Source organism: Lagenorhynchus albirostris, chromosome 2, assembly GCF_949774975.1.
Source record: "Lagenorhynchus albirostris chromosome 2, mLagAlb1.1, whole genome shotgun sequence".
Classification (NCBI taxonomy): domain Eukaryota; kingdom Metazoa; phylum Chordata; class Mammalia; order Artiodactyla; family Delphinidae; genus Lagenorhynchus; species Lagenorhynchus albirostris.
The window spans coordinates 131,438,841-131,461,110 of NC_083096.1; the positions used below are offsets into that span (position 1 = coordinate 131,438,841).

A 22,270-nucleotide genomic window follows, 5' to 3' on the forward strand; every position below is an offset into this window, starting at 1 on the left:
TTCAATATATTATTTTGATTTTAAAAATTAGAATCTTGCCATATATAGGTGGGTGATATATGGTCATAAAGTCACTGGGATTCTGCCTTCCACCTATGGTCACTAGCAAAAGAATGTCCAAGTCTATTTTAAAAGCTTACTTAAAAATAATCATTTCAATGAAATAGCAGTAAATACGAATTATGATTCCTCTTTCTATGAAATGTCAAACATTAGGAGAGATAATATTAAAGTTCCCAAATACCTCCATGATAGCAATATTCAGGAAATAATATTTTATGGTAAACATTTTTAATAAACAGCAGCATAAAATAATCAGTGTTTAATATCATCTCTGGTGTGTGAAATACAAATGCATATATCCTCAATATAAAATAAGCTTCTTGTCATTACAATTCCATGCTTGTCTATTTGAAATGCCCATAATAACAAATCAAACATTAAGTAATACAGTGATTAAATGCATGCAGTGAAAATAAGGAAAGATATGATAGGGCGAGATATCTGAATACTGCCATTATATATTTGAAGAAAATCTATACCGAGTTAAAAACAAACAAAGGAAACAAGGAAACAGACCAGATATAAAAATGCAGAGATATATTTCACTTCTGTGATACAAACCATAAACATAGTTTTGTGCAAAAAGGAGAAAAGATCTGAAAATAAAGTCATCTTACAAAACATTGTCCACAAAGCAAAAGATATTTTTCAGTCTGTGAAAAAAATACTATTTTAATACAAAAGGGACTGTGTTATGTAGTATCACAATGCTATTATAAAATACATTATTACAAGTGGTTTTGAAATTTAGTTTGCTCACCTTAATGACTTCAGTAATTATAAAATGTTTAAAATAAATGTTACAGTTCTTTATAAAAAACTAATTTGAATTTATTTTTTACCCATAGTAATGTTTTTCCAGAGTAGATATCTTACTGGCTCATGGAATGCTACTTTCCCTTTAAGGGACTCCTAGAAAAACTCAGGTTCACTGAAATTGTGTTTACTTAAAATAATAAATATTCTTGGAAAACAATTGATTGTCGTATGATATACAAAACTGTGGTTTGAATCTTCATCATTAAACAGTTGCATAGCAACAAAAGGATACAAATATTCTCCTCTACCTAAAGTTAAGAAATGTAACTTCTGAATCAGCTTATTTATGCCATAAAAATATGTCTTAATTTATTTCTGAATAAATCTGAATATAGCCAATTCTTTGTGTTCACAGTACCTATAAGTCCACGTTTGTTGTCTGAAGATTCAGTGTTTGGGAAAAATTGCAACACATTTTGGTAAACATATTTCTTTGATTTCTCATCCTAATTGAATTTTTTGTTTTACAAAATTGAAATGTCAACGTGCTTCTAAGTCTCATACATTCTCCTCATCAAATATCATTTCCAGGAATTACTTTATATCCTGTAAGTCTCTTTATAAGTCTCTTCAGCTGTAAAATAAAAAAAATGAGACTTCGAGACATTGCTCTTAGAATAAATGAGTTATTCTTTTAACAAGAGAAAAATCAATCATAACATTCCTTTCTATATAGAACTTGAAACCCATAAGAATTCTAAACTTGGCAGAAGATGGCTAGCAGGTAAGGCATGAGATGCACATTTGATACCTTCCTTCCTCTAACTAAGGCAAAAATGATCACGTTGCTTCTAGTTACCAGCTTAAAAATTTCAGTTCATGGTTATCTTTGAAGTGAGAACTCAGTACTTGTTTTTTTAAAAATACTGTAACATTTTGCAAATAGAATTCATAGTCTTTGGATTCCAACTAACACTATGAATACATTGTCATAACTCTTGGTGCTAGAATAAAATCTGTGAACATTTCCAGATCAGAAAAAAAAAAAAAAGTGAGAGAAACTTTAAATTAACTAATACTGGTGTCAGAGGGTTTCCTCCTTCCCCAGAGTCCACTGATCATATGCACCCCCACACCTTAGACAGCGCATAAGCAGGAGGATGCAAGCATGGATGGGCTGGTCTGTAGCCACACCCCTATTCTTCAGTGTTATTGGTCCAGGGAAGCTCCTGTGAGGCTGTCCCCATGGGAACCCTTGTTCCTTTCCCATGGATGCTGATCGAGGCCAAGGGGCCATTTTCCTGACTGTGCTGCCTTTGGTGCCTCATTTCTCATGCAACACAGTGAACTATCAACCGGCGGTCAATTTCAGCATCCACATCTAGCCTTATGATCTGATGCCCTATGTTATTTCAAGGGCTTGTGTAAACACACTGTGGAAAAAGCCTTCATGATCAACAGAGGAGACTCACAAAGAGGCACACTTTTCACTTCCCAAAGAAGCCCCACTGTGTAGAAGGCTTCAGGGAAACTTACACGTATGGCTCGTTTCCAACTGGGATTTTAAATCTGGCCTAAAGTTTCCTCACTGATTCTGAACATCACTTCCATACAAACATGCATAGAGTCTAAATTGAATCAACATAATTCCTGAACATCTGTCCTGAAGAAAAGACAGCAGGTAGACAAATGCTATGGTATATACATTTTGGGGAGAGAACAGTCATGGCAGCCAAAGGTGAATACACAAAGCACCGTTTGACTTTCCTTTTTGGTTTGATACTTAGTCATAAGGTTCGTTTCCTCTTCACTGGTTTGCAGTTTTCAGTACTTGAAACCAGATGTACCAATCCCAGTGGCATGGCCTACACCCTGATGGAGTGTTAATCCCACAATGTTTTTTTTCTGGCTGGTGTTTGCCCTGGTTGGTAAGACACAGTTAAACTTCACAGAAGATACTTGTTGCAATGTCTGCTAAATGAGAACCTTACTTTAATAAAAACATTTGAATATAAATCTTTTCTACGACTTTCTAGTTTTTCCTGTATACCACATTTACAAAAGTTGTGCATTTTACAGTTCTGCAGAAATCATAGATTCGGTGTGTCCATGAATGTTGGAGTCTCCTAGCAAAGATGGTTGCTTTGAGTCTATTTTGTAGGGTTTTTGAGACTTGTTGCCAAAAACGGTGATACCCATTCCACCGGGATGATTCGGAATCGACATGTGTGGTAGTAAGGGAATATTTGCTTCCTGATTTGATCCTGATGAAGGTAGGCTGGTCACATGACCAGTACTAGTCGACCCACTGGCACTGCTCGGGGACCGACTCTTGGGAGGTGGGCAGTGCTGAATCACTCTGGGAGGACCTGCTGGCTGATAGTGGGCAGCTGGAAACGCTGCATATCCAGGAGGTATTGGGTATCCATTGATGGGGATGAATCGCTGGTTCTGAGGTATTGGTGGGCTGATGAAACCAGCAATCTGGCCCTGTGGTGTAATACCCTGGCTCGGGAACATGTAATTGGGATATCTGGGGTTACTGAGATTACTCACTGGGCTGGCACTAAGGGAGGTTGTCTGCGTGGTGGCATTTCCGCCGGAAGGAGTAGTAGAGCTGGTATGACTTGAGAGTCCCTCCCAGGACCGAAGCCGGACGTGAATATCTTTAAATCTTGGTCTCCTGGAAGGAATCTCATTCCAACACTCTGTCATGAGGCTGTACATTCTTGGGGGGCAGTCTTCGGAGCATGGTAACAGCTGTCGTTTTCTCACCATCTCGATCACTTCCTGGTTACTAAATCCATAATATGGCTGGAGTCCAAAACTGAATATCTCCCACAAGACAACCCCAAAAGACCAGATATCTGAATCAGAAGAGAATTTGCCATACATGATGGCTTCAGGGGGCATCCAGCGAATAGGCAGCAAAGACTTACTCTGCACCCTGTAGTAATCAGCAGAGTATATTTCTCTGGAAAGCCCAAGGTCTGAAATCTTTACGTGAAGTTGCTCTCCGATTAAAATATTGCGAGCTGCAAGGTCCTTATGGACAAAGAAGTGACTAGACAGGTATTCCATGCCGGCTGCGATCTGAATTGCAATGTGTAGAAAATCTCCATGATCCAGGCTGGATTTTACAGTCCCATCTTCATCGCTGCTACAGCCAACATCTGAATGTGGGGACCGCATGATGAGGAACTCGTGGAGATCCCCCTGATTCATATACTCAAAAAGCATACACACAGGTTGTTCCTGAGTGACAGCCCCTAGAAGGCAGACAATATTGGGGTGGTGTAGTTCGGCCATCAGGGAGGCTTCCTGTTGAAATTCTGTCCATTGCTGGGGGTTGTTATAGTCTTTCAAGGTCTTTATAGCAACTAACTGAGCATGGTCCATGCCTGGGAGATAGAGATGGCCCTTATAGATCTTTCCAAAGGCACATTCACCCAATTCTTCCATAAAACGTACAGCAGAAAGAGGCAGCTCTTTAGCCTTGCTCTGTAGGAAAGAAAGGCAAAGTGTGGTTTAAAACATTTTCTAAGGCAAGACATCCTGGCATCTGAAAGGAGGGGTGAGGCGTATTGAGAAAGGTTCTGTACATCAAATTAATTACGACATTGTACATCTAGAAGTCTTTAGAATTGTTGGCTGCAACTTAGGCATAGGCAGAGTTTTGTCCACCACTCCCCTATCCCTCCATGCACACCCCCTGCTCCAACAATGGTTTCCTGCTGTTACCTAGAATCTTGCTACTCAAAGAGTGGTCTTGGGAAGAGCAACATTGAAGCTCACTACAAATGCAGACTCTTGGACCCACCTCGGACCTACTGAATCACGATGTGCATTTAACAAGACCCCAGGTGATTCTGGTGAATGTTAGAGTGTGAGAAGCACTGCTGCTGAGGATACAGCCTTAATCCTTAGCCTGGGACCCAAGAGTATTTGTGACCTGGTCTTACCCTTGCTACGCCTCCACATGATGGCATCACTTAGGCCGAATAGGTCCCTCATTGTCCACATGCAAATGGCATGCATGTTCTTGCCTAATACCTTTGTTCTTCCAACGCTCTCCTATTTCTAAGGTATATATTGAGCTAAAAGCCAGAGAAACCAAAACAAAAGGCTGTTCTGAGGTGCTCATAGTAGAGGTGGGGAGGTTTGGAATGTGCTTCTCTCTACCTATCGAATCCTTGTTCTGAAACTCTCCCTGACCACTCTGTTCTTTGCCTCCTGTGGAATCCCTCTGGCTTTACCGTCTGAATGCCACTATGTGCAGGATGCAGTGAGGTGACTGGCTACACGCTGACCTCCACAGCCACAGTTCAAATTGGAATCCTGCCCTCTCCACTTACCGGCCGTGTGGGTACAATATTTAACCACTCTGTGCTTCAATTCCCTCATCTATAAAATGGGATGATAATCGTACTTATCTCGTAGGGTTCTTGTGAACTTTTAGTAAGTTAACATTTGTCAAGTGTTCAGCATGATGTCTGGCACATGGTAAGGGCTGTTGAACTTTTAGCTATTATTACCTCGCTATTGCTGCTCTTTTTACGAATATACTTTGTCCTCTCAATCATATTTCAAGTTTTTTTTTTTTTTTTTGGCTGCACCGTGTGGCATGCGGTATCTTAGTTCCCCGACCAGGGATTGAACCCATGCCCCCTGCATTGGGAGCACGAAGTCTTAACCACTGGACCTCCAGGAAGTCCCCCAGATTTCAGTTTTTTGAAGGGAGCTATTGCCTTTCGAACCAACCGATTATCTCTATGGCTTTGCAAGTGGGTTATTTACTGATTGACCTGAAAACAGACAGGAGAAAGCATCTAGCTCACAATGAAAATAAATATTAAATTGTGACATTTGATCTTGACAGTAAACATCTATTATGTCATGTGTTTTTACTATTTTTGAAATTCACCTCTGATCTATCCTGACATTTAATCTAATTTGTTAGGGAAAAAGTCATAAAAGCAATGCATTTGTACCTAAACTGATTTTTTAAATAATCCCTTTAAATGCACTTTAAATCCTTATTTTTTTAAAAAAAGTACTGCTGTGAGTATCCCAATTGAAGCTGATAATTTTGCAAATACATATGGAATTCAGAGCTCTCTGTACACAGTTTAAATCAACAGTTTAGAAAATTAACTAAAAATTTTCTCTAACCCAAACTCTACTAATCTAGAATTCATGATGATTAGCTCTGTTCTAGGCTAATTTTTGCAAGGCAAAATGCCCATTAACCTAATTATAAGTGTAAATAAACTTGCAGCAAAATACCCACTTAAGAGGACAAAATAGAACTGAGAATTTTGAAACATTAATTCCTCCATGCAAATAATATTTCTTATCATCTATAGGTCTCACTAATTTGTTAAAGCAGATTTTATGGGGTTTGTATTTATAAATGTCTTACAGTAAAGTTACTTCTGCTGAAAGTAATGGCAACTTCTTGCTTTAAACATTTAGGCAATTGAAGCTTATTAATACAATCCTATTAATTATAGTATTGTTTGTAACAGATTAGAAATAACCTAAATGTCTACTTAGTGGAAACTGATTAATTGTGAGGGAGCTAGTAAAAACAATATTATACATTTGTAAGAATATTATACAGTTGTAAGAACAAATGAGGACACTTTCTATGTACTGATATCCAAAATCCTACTACTAAGTTAAAAATAAAAAGCAAAAGAACAGTTAATGCTGTATGCTGCTTTTGTGTGAAAGAGGAGGAGAAAAAGAATGAATATATTCATATTTCTGCCCATAGGCATAAAGAAACTCTGAAAGGATACTCAAGAAACAGCAGTGGTTATTGGGAGGATATGGAGGTGGGAACTGGGGGGAGGGGGGCAGAGGTGGGAGATTTTTCACTTTATGCTTTTTTATACTTTTTTGTTTTTGCGGTACGCGGGCCTCTCGCCGTTGTGGCCTCTCCCGTTGCGGAGCACAGGCTCCGGACGCGCAGGCTCAGCGGCCATGGCTCACGGGCCCAGCCGCTCCGCGGCATGTGGGACCTTCCCGGACCGGGGCACGAACCCGTGTCCCCTGCATCGACAGGCGGACTCTCAACCACTGCGCCACCAGGGAAGCACTGCTTTTTTATACTTTTAAATTTATGAACCAGGTGAATATATTATCAATTCAAAAAAATGAATAATTTAAAAACATATGACCCATCTTTCTATCTGACTGAATCCAGGAAATTTATTCTGCAATCACAATTCCTTCGCTGTTTTTCCTTTTGCTTCTAGGGTCAGGATTCTGTGGTTGCTATGGAGTTCCTTTGGGAGAACAGAATGTAGGTGATGGGAAGAGTAACCACGCCTACTTTGTAACTCTTGCAGCCCTCAGATTGATTGTGCTTTCGTGGCCAGAGTAATCCAAAGTGAATTTTTCCCACACGACATTACGACAGGGATTTCCATCAGAACTTTACCTAATGATGTAAATGAATCCAATTTATGTGAAAGTCCCTTGAATGGCATGGTAGGTATTACTTACTTTTTTTTTTAATTTATTTTTTATTATTTTTTAATTTTTTTGTGGTACGTGGGCCTCTCACTGTTGTGGCCTCTTCCGTTGCGGAGCGCAGGCTCCAGACGCACAGGCCCAGTGGCCATGGCTCACGGGCCCAGCTGCTCTGTGGCATGTGGGATCTTCCCGGACCGGGGCACGAACCCGTGTCCCCTGCATCAGCAGGTGGACTCTCAACCACTGCGCCACCAGGGAAGCCCTTACTTTTTTATTTAAAGAGGATCTCCCATGCTTTTGGTGATAGAGAAGGGTATGGGACTGAGTAATAAACTACTTTTGAGGGAAAGTGGGAATGAGGAACTAAACCCAAGGAATATTAGACTGATCTAATGAGGCGTTAGGACTCTTCCCCCGTCTCCTGCTGAAGCTTAACCCATAGACAGTGTGGGGTAATTCAAACCATGTAACCTTTGAACTTATACAAATCTGAATTTGCATCTTGGACCTGCTGCTTTCTATTATTAATAGTTAATATTTATATAGCACTTACTATGCGCCAGACACTGTTCTGAGCACTTGACAAATATTAACTCATTTACTATAACAACCCCGTGGGATAAGTCCTATATATTAGGTGGCTGACCTTGGGTGAGTTTCCTAACTTTTCTGAACCTCTATTTCCATATCTATAAAATAATATAATATCTAGCTTCCATAATTACAGTAGGGATTAAATGCAACAATGTATGAAAGTAATTTCCACCTAATAAGTGCTCTTTAAATCAATTTTATTATCCTTCTTAGGGAAGTAATCCAGAAAGTGGAGTCAATGCAAATGATTTAGATCCATTTACAGCCTTAAATAGCTCTAGATAGTCATCTATAATTCTATGTTTAAAAAACGAATGTTTAAATTTCTTCTTGTTAATCTTTCTCTGTTCTCCTGTAGTTGCTGGTTTTTAAAAAAATTCTTTAAAAATGACAGAGACTCTGTTTTGGAACCCGAGGGCAGGTAAGAATTTGAGTGGCCTGTGGTCTGCTCCTCTGAGGATTCTGGAAAATGCAGATGGAGGTGGAGGGAGCAAAGACCCACGTGGAAGAGTGGATGGTGGCAGATGGGAAAGGAAGCAAGCAGGCCAAACTGGTGGGGACTGGAAGAGAAGAGGAGGTGGATGGGACCTTGGCGCTGGCCTAACACATGGCCCCTGGGGCTTCACGGCTAAGAAAGCCGGCTGCATTCCCATACACTGAGGTAAGAAAATTAGCTCTCTGGTATTCACCTTTGGAAGAAGAACTCTTACTCTTGCCATTTTACAGATGGAGAAAGAGGCTTAGAAAAGTATCAAGAATTTTTAGGAGAGCCAATATTGCTGCCCTTGTGTGTACAAGGCCTTCTGTTTGAAACCAGAGAAGCTGGCTGGCCGGCAACCCCAGTTGGACACAGCATGTCTCTGGAGGCTCGGCCTGGGGCCTGACACCTTGCAGGGCTGTGAGGTCAGCCTTCAGTGTGTGGTCACTCTGTGGAATGATAATTGTTCTTCTTTCTCTCTGTTCAGACACATGAAAAAGTATGTTTTGACCCAAAGTGTGTCTTGTCATAGCTCACCAATACCTGGTGGGCCAGACGGCATAGAGTCCCAAATCATCTCCAGCTGACAGAAGGAAGGAATAGTTCATCAGAGCTAGTCAGAACCAAATTTGGGGATTTGCTTTGGAAAAAAAGCACGGAAAGTAACCAAAACGACCAATTTCACAAAACCTTTCCTCGGAACACCTGTGCATCAGCCAGCGTAGAAATACCCAGGAAAAAACTGCTCGGAGCTTGGTTTCAGGGGAACAATTTACACAGTGATTTGCAGTTTTTAAATGCTCAAGTTATTTGGTACAAATGAGTCTTAACTATAGACTCATTTTCAAATTTTACATAAATCCTGACCTAGTTAAAAAATCATAAAAACCCTTAAAGAAGCAGTCAGTAGACGGTATGGTGACGGCAGGAAATTAGCTGTATTGTTGAGGAACAGATGGTTTACATTATACAGACCCTTTAGGCTAAACTTGTTTAGGTCTGGCATATTGTAAATTATATTTTGGTAATGAAAGTGAAATGACCTCTGCTTGACCTCAAGTGGGGTTGTCTGCTTGAACCAATGTAGTGGAAAACTATGAAAGAAAATGAAGTCATAAAGTTTTGGCAGTTCAATTTTGGCTCATTTCAAGTTAAGGGGTTATAAATCTGTTTAGTTTTTGTTTGACAAGTATTTGTCATACAGGGATGTACAAAATGTAAAGAAGTGTAAAATACACATGAGGCACGATGCCAAAGTAAACCAAGTACAAAGGAAAACTGGAATGAATAGGGTCCTGGGCTCCTATCTCTTTATCACTCCCTCCATTAGTTGAATGACAAGATGGGCTCCGTTTATTATATGCTGTAAGGCAATTAAGTACCTTAAAACTGAAACAGGCTTTCAGTTTAAATGTTAACATTTTTACTTCTCAAAGTAAACACACATCTGCCTCAGTGCGGTTTAAAAAATTATATAATTTTTTTGGGGGGGAGAAAAAGCAAAGTTGATGTAGAAGTTGATACATTATTCTAAAATCCAACTGTGCTTCTTCCCCTAGAAGTTTTTGAAGAACAACTGTGTTCAGGTTTAAATGAGCTCTTCACTGGAGGAAAATGAAGGGAGAATATTTTAGATGTGAGTCCTTAGATGTGAGTCGCTGTGAGTATTGCAGTCCTGTCTAAACAGCTGCTAGAGAGGCCAGGCGGATGTTGGTGGCTTCTCTCACCTGAGTGATGAATACTAAGTGGGGACATGTGCCCCTTTTAGATCCATTAACTTTAGGTATGAAAGCAATGAACCATGGGTAGTTTTTAAAAATTGTAATTATGTAGATGGCAGATGGATAAGGCGGACAGACTCAGTGACTTTATGTCTTTCCACCTCTGGGAAGTTACACCTTAGGTGATAATACACTTGAAATGACTCCTCTGGAGGACACTGCTTGCTTACTCTCTGCATCTCAAGTTGATCAGCAGAGTCTACACCAGAGCAGGCACTGGAATCCCCCAGAGGGCCTGTTAAAACACAGACTGCTAGGCCTCACTCCTAGAGTTTCTAATTCTGTAAGTCAGATTCTGCAGTTCTGACAACTTGCCAGGTGATAAGGATGCTCTGGGACTGGAATAAATGAGAGAACCACTGGAATAAATGAATATGACTTTCAAAAAAAAAAAAAAGAGAAAAGAATACAACTTTCTGGACCAGACAGTTACTGAGTGTCTGGTCCCTGCTCCCGGCATGATGAATGACCACAGTGTGTCTGCAGAACCTGATTGAATGATTCTGACTTACACGAGACAGAGACTATACACTGTGCTCCGGAAGATGCTTTGGAAATGCCAGCTAGAGAGAAATGTAAGAGCCGTCGACTGGTATTTCACTGGGTTATATTCTGCATGGCTACTGTCAGAGAGATTCAAGGTTTTGAAATAGAAATCACGTTGTAGCTTGGGCCATGTCATCAGTTTATTATATTTTCATGTGCAGCCAACTGTGTGGGATATATTTTCATAGCTGGTTACCTCAGTCAGTCAATTGATACTATATATACTATGTACCAAAGAGTATACACACAGAATAGTATATGAGAGACCATTTAAGAACCATGAGGAGAGAGGACACAACTCCTATCCTAGATGTTTGTAATTTGAGCTTAGTAATAACTACCATGTATTGAATACTTGCCACGTACCAGACACTGAGATCATAATAATGGCTACGATTTGGGGAGGGGGGGCTGTTTATGTGTTAGGCTATAAGTGCTTTATACATATTAATTCTTTTCATCCTCACAATAACGCTATGAAATTGGTCACTGTGACTATTATCCCCATTTTACAGACGGAGAACCTGAGGAACAGTGGTTAAGTGATCCCACAACTAGAAGGTTGTAAATTCAGACTCCAGGGTCTGTCTTCCTCATGACTACACTACACTCCCTTGTGGGGTCTCTCAATGTTCAATGCATCAACTCATTTAACCCTCATCCCAAATCCGTGAGATTCATACTATGATTTCCCCACTTTATGGATCAAGAAATTAAGGCCTTCAATGGTTAAGTAGCTTGCCTATGGAAGCACAACTATTAGGTAGTGATGTCAAGATTCAGCTCCAGCTGTGTCTGGCTCCAAAGATGAAGCACTTTTCTGGGAAGAAGAGGTAGTTTTCATTTGACCATCAGAAGGCTCCACAATTTTAAAAGCATGAGGCCCACTGGTATAAAAGTGGAATGTCAAGGTGTAATTACTCTCTGGCCTCTGATGACCTAGACCTTACTCTGGCTGATCCTTTGTTGCTCCCATTAGTTGACTGGAGTAAGTGAACAAAACCATTCAACAGCAGGCTGTACCTGAGTTGGGCACAAGAGCCCTGGAGAGTACGTGAAATTGAGATGTTTTTAGTATCTGGCCTTGGCTGTTGACAGGAATCTGCTTGACTCTAAGGCCTATCTTCCTTTCCTGTGCATTTTACTGGTTCTTAGGTAAACAGTGTTAGAATTGTGAAACAACTGACTCCACTCATAAATGGAAATGATTACATTCTAAAAGCTTAAAGGCCACAACCATTTGATTTTGGGAGATTATGGACATTTTCAAAGACTACAGCTGAACTAAGTGCCTTCTGGTTTATGCAATCAAATTCTAGAGGGAGTTCCAACCAATAGTTCGCCATATTTGTTCAGAGTTCAGCTGCACTTCTCTGGAAGTGATTTAACTTCAGAAACAGTCCTTTTCTCTATAATGTTAACTTTCTGATAGTTAGTTTGAATGTTTGGTGGTGACCAGGATTGATTCTGTGGTGGAGTTACTTTATAATGTCAACAGGAGAAGTTCTATTCTGCCTGGAAACAGTAATTTTAATGTCAGCGTGAGCTACCATGTGCTCATAACTTGGGCTTGTGTGTTTCAGTCAGCCTGAAAATTAAGGCAGTAGAGTGAAACAGGGCAGGGGTCCCCAACCACTGGGCTGCGGACGGGTACTGGTCCGCGAGCAAGCGAAGCTTCATCTGCCACTTCCCATCGCTCACAGGAACGTCTGAACCATCTCCCCGCTCCCCGTTTGTGGAAAAATTGTCTTCCACGAAACCGGTCCCTGGCGCCAAAAAGGTTGGGGACTGCTGAAATAGGGAACATTTGGGCTCTGGACCTGGAGAGACCTGGCTTTGAGTTTTGGCTCTCCCACTCACTAACTGTGTGACTTTGGGCAGACTCTTAATCTCAAGCTCCAGTTTTCTGACCGCCCAAAATCAGGCTCAAATTAGTACCAACTTCAGAGGGTTACTGTAAAGACTGTATTGAGATAACGCGTGTGAAGTACTTCAGCTTATTCATAATATCCATTCATAATACTCATTCTCCCTAGAAGTAAAACTTCTAAAGACATAGCTGTAAGCTGATCTCTGTACTGGACAGTCCCCCAGTCTTCACTATCAGACCCTCTCTGCCCTGAGGGATTTTATCCAGGGTGTGAACAGGGTGTGGGGCAGAGGATTTATGCTCACTGGATGGGCACAGGAATACCAGAGCTATCTAAAGAGCTACCTCTATAATCTCTGCTCTAATTGCCTTGCCCTCACCCCAGTTAATGCTGTGGGTTGCTGAATCCTATAGCTTCCTCCCCAGCCCACAGTATCTGGTACACAGCATTTGGTGGTTGATTTAAAAGGTTTGTGATTGTTCATATCATCACTGTAACAAAAAAATAATAGTAACTTCTAGCTGTTGAGGACCTGTGAGGTGCCAGGCACACTATCTTGAAGTGTCAGAAACAGCTCGTTTAGAATAGATTGGTGGCTGCTAGTGGTAGAGAGTGGGGAGGGAAGGGGTAGGCAAAACAGGTAAAGGAGTCAAAAGGTACGAACTTCCAGTTATAAAATAAGTAAGTTATGGGGATGTGCAGCATGGCCAATATAGTTCGTAATACTGATTGTATATTTGAAAGTTGTTAAGAGAATAAATCTTAAACCTTCTCGTCACAAGAAAAAAAAATTTGTAATGATGCATGTTGGCAGATCATTTTGCACTATATAAAAATATTGAATCATTATGTTATACACCCGAAACTAATGTAATGTGTGTGAATTATACTGCAATAAAAATACATTTAAAAATCTCTTTTAAGTACTATTTGCATCCTTGTTTTATAAATGAGAAAACAAAGATCTCATGGCCAGTAAACAATGGAGGCAAGATTTGTAATCATATCTCTCTGCCTCTAAATCCTTGATCTTTGAAGTATATTATACTACCTCTTAGAAATAAACTAAGAACAAATGTGGCTGGAAAGGTAACTTAGGCCCAGAGACTGTGGACTCCTATATACTGGGAGGAAGAATTTTATAACTTGAGATTTGGTCCTTCCAGATTGGGGAATCATTATGTCAAGTGGGAGCTAAAGCAATGCCAGAGGATGAAATCAGCATGAGAGAGAGAAAGAGGAAAGAGAACTGACAAACATCAGAGGAGGCTCCTGTTTGGGAAGAGCTAGTGAAGAAAAGGGGAGGAGATAGTAGGAGAGCCAAGAGAAAGTGTTTCAACGTGGTGGTTAAGAATATCGAATGCTCCAGAGAAATTAAAGAGGATGAAGACTTGGGAAAGGCCATCGGATTAAATTATATCACTGGTGATTCCCCAGAGGCCATGTGAATAGAATGATAGCTCAGAAGCCTTGGAGACAATGGCTTTAAGGAGTGAGTGGAAACGTTATTGAGGACGTTTTAGCACTAAGTGTAGTGACAGTGGATAAGAACAGGGATTTCAAAGGGGTGGCTTGACCACAGCAGGGATTTTTAGATGGAAGCATGTTGCTAGCAAAAGGGACAGGCCCAGGGAACATAATTGTCAGTACATTCAGCAATGGCTGAATACCTTGGCTGGAAAGGAAAAGGTGAGAAGAATAGCCTGGAAGTGGAGAAACAGAGAAGCGGGCAAGAGATGAGGGTTAGTTGAGAAATAAAATACAGCCACCAGTTTCAGAAAGCTATAGGCCAATTTTGCTTTCCCCCCAATCTTCCTTACATCAGCCAGGAGCTGCAGGAGTTTGACCCAAAGGCTTATTTAGGTTTCCTGACCCAAAGGCTTATTTAGGTTTCCTGGAGGAATTCTCAAATTCCTCCACCCCTAACCTCTTTGAGGGTCTAAATCCCACATAGGTGCGTCACATAGGGAAGGACAGAACTGGCTCACCCTGTGCTTGACGGAGAGGCTCTGCTCCCCTTCTAAGTCCCCAGGAGGCAAGCTCCACAGCTTCCCTCCCTCAGCGAGACTGCTCAGTGTTTCCGATGTGACAGCTTGGGGCGGGGGGCGGGGCGGGAGGCAGAGGGAAAGAATCGGAGAGATGGCAAGTTAGAGTTTCCAGGCTTCTTGGAGAAGGTTCATTTTCCACAGTACTTTAAAAAAAAAAAACCCTTACTCAGATTGTAAAATTTGTAATGCAAGATAGAAAAACCCTACGTAGTTCCTGCATCACCAGAGTACTGTCAGAAGATTTTAAAGATGGAAAAGATAGGAGATTAACTAATCCAACTGAATGGCTTGAAATCTTTTGCTGAGCAAAATAAAAGAAAAATAAACAAACCGTCCTTTGCATGAACACAGTCGACCTCTTTCTCTGAACAGCCGAGAAAATTGAGACACAGAGGGGCTAAGTGGCTACTCAGGGTCACAGGGCAGTTAGAGGTGGAGCCAGGGGAGCATCTCCATTTCCTGACTGTTCAAGGCTCAGACGTAAGATGCCTGTCTGGTCCACTGGCTTCCTTTCCCCACAGATCAGAAGGAGACTCACGCCTCCTCAAAAGTTTTAACTTCCAACTGTACCGTTCACCTCTCTGGGGACTCGAGCCAGATCCCGTCAGCCAGTCTGTCTGCAGCTGCCTATTGTCACCTCTGAAGGGTATGGATTTCTAATCTCCCAGAGGAGCCTCTTCTTAATACAAACACTTGAGGTTGGTGGGGCAGCAGGGGGTGGGGACGGTGGGTAAAATCAGCTCAGCAAGTGGAGAGAGATGGACAGAGATAGTTTAAACCCTGAAGGGCACATTCATTTGGATAAATAAGAATGAGGCCAGGGCAGACCAGCTTCTACCCTTCATTCCTTTTTCATCCCAACCTCCAAATATCCTTTTGATTTTACTCTGGTAGGGTGTTTTTTTTCCCAAGACTTTTTTTGTTTTGTTTTTTTCTCTTTCTTTCTTATGTGTGTCCCTTCCTTTTAGATTTTATAGGTACGGGTAATATTTATGTGTCAGTGACCTCTCAAAGCAGTTTTAGAGATTGACTGTTTACATTTGGGAATTTTCTTTAAGGTCTACAAAGTTCTTTGTGCTTTTTCCAGGAAAGGCACTCAGTAAGAACCAAAACAAACAGCTGAATAAGTCAAATTTGATTGGAGCCAAACTTCTTAGGAGAGTAAGAAAAAAAAGTTAGCATTTGTTTTTGTTGTTTCCTTTCCCCTCCTCAACCCAGTCACATATTCTTGAGCCATTCCTACTTCTAATCTGATTCAGAATTGCTTGTGAGCTGTTTAAGGCTAAACTCTAAGCCCTGTGTTGGAGAAATCTTGACACTGGGAGATTTCGCAAGGCACATTTCGGAAACGGTCCAGAAATGATGAAAACAATGTTTTGCTTCACCAAGTCTTAGGAAAAATTTATCCCCGTATATTTTACATTTGTCTCCATGACCATGGAGGATGGAGGACTATTGTTGCTCTGGCCAAATTTCACATGTCCCTGGCAGGACCGGGGCTATGTAACTCAAGCTTACAACTGTTATCCAGGCCTCTTCAGGAGGTCTGTCAGAGCCAGGTGAATCCTGTGGTTAGTGTTCAGCCCAGACTGACAAATGGAGTGTCATATTTAATTATTTGCCTGCCCCCATACCCCCTTCCCAGCATGACTTGTCCTGTGAAAAAGTTATCATGGCATGGGCAAGTTCAAGGGCTCTCCCTAGAGCTGAAAAATCTCTATTCACATTTTATCTCTTCCAACTACTAGCTCTTTGACCTTAGGCAAGTTACTGAACTGGTTTGGAGTCTCAGTTACCCTGGTTGTATGAGAGTGATAATAATACCTACCTTATATAATAGGTGTGAGGATTAAATGAGATAATGAATGCAAAAGCTCCTGGAATAGTTCCTGATGATGTGTATCATTCAGTATATATTAGTTTTCTCTATTTGTGCCACGGAGCCCTCTGAGATCTTTATTTGAAAGACAACATAAATCCAAAACACCGTGCCTGTTGGACATATCATGTGTTGCAAAATAAACCTCCACTTAGAATGGAATTGAATTGCAGATTGAGGCTGACCTACAACACGCGTAATTTTTCCGAATGGAAATGATTCTTCCTATAATTCCTGCCACAGCAACGAGGAGCCCACCTCCCCAGGATGGTAGCTGCAGCACAGTGACTACTAGAACCAAACTGATCTGGCGCTCTCCCAGCCAGAGCTCCAGCATTTGTAAGGCTTCTCAGAACTTAATAACAGAAATGACAGGGAAAGATTCTCACAGAACAAAGACTATTGCACTAGAAGTTTGAAGTCATGGGATATGTAAACAGTCAACTAGGTGTGACTACATGAATGTGCAATAATGTTAACCCTTCTATTTTCTCCTATTACACTTATAAGGATTAACCGTGCTATTATGTAGCACGCGGTAATATATGTAAGTTGGCTAGCTAGCAGCTAGGATATCACAAGTTAAACCTCCACCGCCACCCATTCCCCAAGCCACCGAGTGAACTCAGTGGTTAAGAATCCACCTGCCAATGCAGGGGACACGGGTTCGAGCCCTGGTCCAGGAAGTTCCCATATACCGTGGAGCAACGAAGCCCATGCATCACAACTACTGAGCCCACGTGCCACAACTACTGAGCCTGCACTCTAGAGCCTGCGAGACACAACTACTGAAGCCCGTGTGCCTAGAGCCCATGCTCCGCAAGAAGAGAAGCCACCGCAATGAGAAGCCCGCGCACCACAATGAAGAGTAGCCCCTGCTCGCCACAATTCGCAGCAACGAAGACCCAACACAGCCAAAAATAAATAAATAAAATAAATAAATTTTTAAAAAAAGAGAGAGAACGGTGGTTTTGCTTGGAACAGAATACTTAAAAAATGAGTTCTTTTAGCATTTAAGAAACCCCAAAACCTTACCAACAAGTATGACTTTGCAATAGAAAAATATTTTAAGACTTTTTAAATTAAAAAAAAATTCAACAGCAAAGCAAAATAAAATCAAATGAGGACTATGTGTCAGGCCCAATTATGCTACTTTTTTTATTGGGTAAAAGGATTGATTTGAGTGTGAAGGCAATTTCCTTTCCTAAAATTGTATAAAAAGTGATGCATCTCCTCTTTATGAGGGTCAAAAGAATAATATGGTCACTAACCCACAGAGAAGATAAATATTTGTTGAATGAATGTTCCTATGGAGTTGGAACACAATGAAAAGGCAGGCTTCTGTGGATGCAAGAATCCTAAGTTATTTAAATGAAATCTCTTTCCCGAGAGGCCTGGGATTGGGGTGCTGGCTTTCCGGAGAGAAAGCCTCTGTTGTATTTCAGCCTCAAGATGTGGTGTGTGCTCCATTTAAGGAAAGGGCCAGTGACCCTGGGTTCCTTGCCAGGACCCCGAGCAACCCAAATGTTGAAAGATGTTGAGGACAAGCTAAAAGGAAGTGGATTGATTTAGCAAAGAGAGGAGAAGGCTAAGGTGGGCTATTATAAAACAGCATTCAAAGATTGTGGGAAGGACAACACTTCTCTTAAAATATGTTTAAACCAAAGAGAAAGGGATTTAGGTTAGGCATGAAAAGGATTTTTTAAATTGTGGTAAAAAACACATAACATAACATTGACCATTTTAAGTGTACAGTACAGTAGTATTAATACCTGCGCACTGCTGTGCAAACAAAAGGGTTTTTTGAAAGTGAAGTTAGTAAACAATGCCTGATTTCTCTCTCTCTGTTCATCTCTTTCAGTTTGATTGGAAGAGAATGGAATTTCCTTCTTTAAAATGTGGAAAAATAGTCCACATTCTGAGTCCCCAGGGGCTGGAAGAGATGATCTCATAAGAATTCCTTCCAGCCCAAACTCTACGTAAGGTAGTGCTAGGACGGGCCCAGCACCGAATTGGTCACACTGATGAAAGTATACTCAAGCTGCCTTGGACAAAGTTAGAAATGCATGGCTATGCTGAAAATGAACTCTAGCACTGATAAAATTTCTGATTCTATATCATTTGATTTCTAAGCTTGGGTGGGTTATAAATGTTGCTTTAACTTGAAGTCTATAGAATAAGCGCAGCTCAGGACTGCTAGTTTTACCTTGGGTTTATACGCATTCAACATTGACATCTCCACGTTTTGACCTCTGACGTGTTTTGGCTGCCTCTGGACAGGCGGTGACGATGACTTCTGGTTATTGCGGCAGACACAAATGAAGAAGAAGAGCAAAGCAATGGCCAGGGGGATGGCAACACTAGGCACCAGTATGTACAGGATTTCCATTTTATTCTTCTCCTTGGAATCCTTTGAATCTGGGTGTAGAAAATGGAAAAGAGCAAAAGTTATACTAGTTCAAATAACATGGAATAATATTACATGGCAGAGCTTAAAATGTCCTCCTCTTCTTCTATACACACAAATCTACTGTGAGAAAAAAGAACCCTTGCTTATTACAATTTGTTTCCATCAAACCTTCAGTGTAGTTTATCAAAGTTGAAAAGTTTAAAGTTCAAACGTTTAAAAATTGCAGAGGGACATTGTGAAGACTTCGTGTGTGTGTGTGTGGGTCCCCCCTCTGATGTTGCCTCTCTTCAGCAGCAGACCTGCATTTCTCCAACACCTTAAAAGTTAAACGCCACATGGATGGACTGTATACATCTAAGAGCATTAATGTGGACCCCAGGGGTCTTCTTCCATTGGCTGCCAGCCCAAATCAAACACTGCGTGGTGTTCCAGAAATCATGCCCTTGTCTTGGCTGGCTTGGACATATAGGGCCAGTCCTGCATCTTCCAGAAGCAATATCACCAAAGAATCCTGGCCCAGGGTCCACAAAGCCACTGGCCTGAGAATATGGGGACCTGAAGCCAGGGCCAGCTCAGTCTCTGATGAGCTGTATGACTTTGAACAAATCATTCACCTCTTTGTGTCTCACTTTTTCTCATCCACAAAAGTGAAGTATCTGTTTTGGATGGTGTCTACAATTCCCTCTTGCACAGCATCACTGTATAACTTGACACTTTTTTGAAACCCAAGAATTCTTCTTAAATGGTTTCATATGAACTCAATAATTATGAGTGCTAACCCTCTGAAGTATATTTTTGAAATCTTATACATCCACTGTTACCATTGCTTGGAAAAGAATATAACATGTATAGGAGGACACAAGGACACATACTTTTCTTTTTTTTGGCTTGAGTCTGACCATTAAACTAAATATCCTGGGCATAGACTAAAATGAATGAATTATTTGACTGGTAAAACAATGCAAGCATTATGGGACAGTAATTAGAAGGGATGCATAATGACATGTCCTGATCACCAGTAACCTCATCAGCTATCTAGCTTTAAGAAAATCCAAAGTGTGAAAATTCAGATTGACACAAAATTCAGAGATGATTATTTACTTAAAGGAATTAACCATGCATCCATTCCCTCATCCCCCCATTTGTTTCAGTCAGTCAATAAACAAACAGCTACTACTGCCAAGCACTCCACTAGGTACTGGGAATATAAAATGAATTAAGACATGTCCTTTGCCCTTAAGGACCTCGTGATCTGCTAAGGAAAACAGAGAAACGGTAATTACAATATGCTATTGGAAATACTACAAGGGAAGTATGGATAGAGTGGTGAAGAGAGCCCAACAGTCCCTCTTCCCTGACACAGCATACAAAGTGGGGAGGTCAAAAGCCACATACCCAGCAAAGCTTGGTAAGTGAGAATATACTTGTACATAGTCTTTACTCGCACAACACCTTCTTCGGGAACCTGTTCAGTGAGATATGGCAGTAATTAATCACACTCCCCACAGAAACAGACTCAACACAAGAAATTAGGAAGGGGCACCAAAACCTGGGTGCTGGGACTGTGATCTGTGGGTTGACCCTCAGAGGGGCTGGGGACGGGTAAAATCTGCTGACTGAGTATAATAAAAATGATCGTTTTAATATTTCTTGAGTGTTTTCTACCAGCAGAAAATCATGTTAGCTGTTATTACTAATATGGGCTAAGTATTATTCTAAGCACTTTTCAAAACTCATTCATTTTATCCTTACCCATGAGGTAGGCGCCATCCTCGTCCCCATTTTTACAGGTGAGGAAGCTGAGGGGCAGAGTGGTTAATTTACTTGCCCAAGGACCTGTAATTCAACGCTTGGATTCCTCTCCTGTTGGTCCTGTTCCAGCTACTACACTAGACCGCCAGTACTTTGAGAGTGGCTGTTGTTTTGCACCTATTTTCTCATGGTAGGATTTTTCTTGTTTCACACAGGTAGGAAGAATGAAGGAAGTCTGAAAGGTGGGGAAATAACACAAAAGCTTTGCCAGGTACCCTGCTTTTGAACTCCCCGCCTTGTACGCCGTGGCAGGTAGACATATAACCCAGGCATCTCTGGAGGCTACTCTAATCATTCTAGTCATTAGGAGCTGGGTCTCGGGTGCTTTAGTAACAATTGTGTCTGCATGTCTGTGGGTGGGTGGACAGATAGAGAGAGAGAGATTGCTATATCTATGTAGACAATGTAGCAGAATAAAGGAAGATTACGTTTTAGAGTGAGAAACCTCTGAAGACTGCCTTTGACATTATCTATGTAACCTTGAGTAGGCACTTGGCCACTCTGAGCAAACTCATCTGTAAAATGGGATATTTCATAGAACTGTTGTAAACCATAAGTGAAGTAACATAGAAACTATCTATTCTAGTACCTGTTACAACTCAATCACCCAATGTTTACCCCCCCCCCACCCTCAGAGTAGGAAAAGATTCAGGAAATAAAAGTTTGGGGCAGGAAATTCTAAATAACCTTAAGCAAGAGTCACCTCACTGACCTCCATCTCCTCAGTTATTTAAGCAGGATAATGGTACCTGCTCTGCCCATCTTGTTTAGTTCACGTGAGAGAGGATGTTCACAAAAGAACCTCGGAAAATCTAAAACTGCTGCATAGTTGTTGGATGTTATGCTTAGCGTTAACATTATAAAATACTTTCAAATTTCTCAGGACCCTAGGGGGGTAAGCTCTTCTTGTTATTCTTGGATTCTCAGTGAAATCATTATAAGGGTAAGATTACAAAAGGAACGAGGCTAATTTAGTACGAATGTAATGCTAGTCATTTTTTTGGCCGACGTTTTTAGCAACAAGAGAAAGTAGGGCTCTCACCTGTCTGGCAAACAAAGGAGTCTATTCTGTACTTAGTCCGTATCAGATTATTCACAGAACGCCTTTGACTGTAAACGGGAGGTCTGGGACAAATCCCCCTGTAGGTCTGCAGGAGAACAAACTTCAAGAAGCTAAATCCTTTAAACATCGTCAAACTTGGCTCCTTCTGATTGCAGTGAGGCTATGCAAAACTAGCACAATGTCTTCTTGCCAAGTGAAATAATCAAGCAGAACACTACGTGGTCATGTTGGAAGTGACAGAAAACAAATTCAGGCCTATTGTAAGTCTTACTGATGACATGCTTCCTTTCCCACACAGCTCTCTGCATTTGGCCAGAAGGGGAGTCGGTGTCTGGCTCAAAAAACTTCATATAAAAACATTTCATAGGGGCTTCCCTGGTGGTGCTGTGGTTAAGAATCCACCTGCCAATGCAGGGGACACGGGTTCGAGCCCTGGTCCGGGAAGATCCCACATGCTGCGGAGCAACTAAGCCCGTGTGTCAC

General features: G+C 41.2%; 1 protein-coding gene across 1 annotated transcript in view; it reads right to left on the reverse strand.

Moving 5' to 3' along the window:
* Positions 1 to 348: 348 nt before the first annotated feature.
* The window catches only part of ROR1 (receptor tyrosine kinase like orphan receptor 1), a 171,094-nt gene continuing 149,172 nt past the window's right edge, over positions 349 to 22,270 (reverse strand). Inside the window, exons 8-9 of the mRNA XM_060141926.1 lie at positions 18,709 to 18,920; positions 349 to 4,323 (exon numbers count right to left, since the gene is read on the reverse strand). Of these exons, the coding sequence (XP_059997909.1) occupies positions 2,896 to 4,323; positions 18,709 to 18,920 (1,640 nt within the window). The 3' untranslated portion in view covers positions 349 to 2,895. The remainder of the gene's footprint in view (positions 4,324 to 18,708; positions 18,921 to 22,270) is intronic.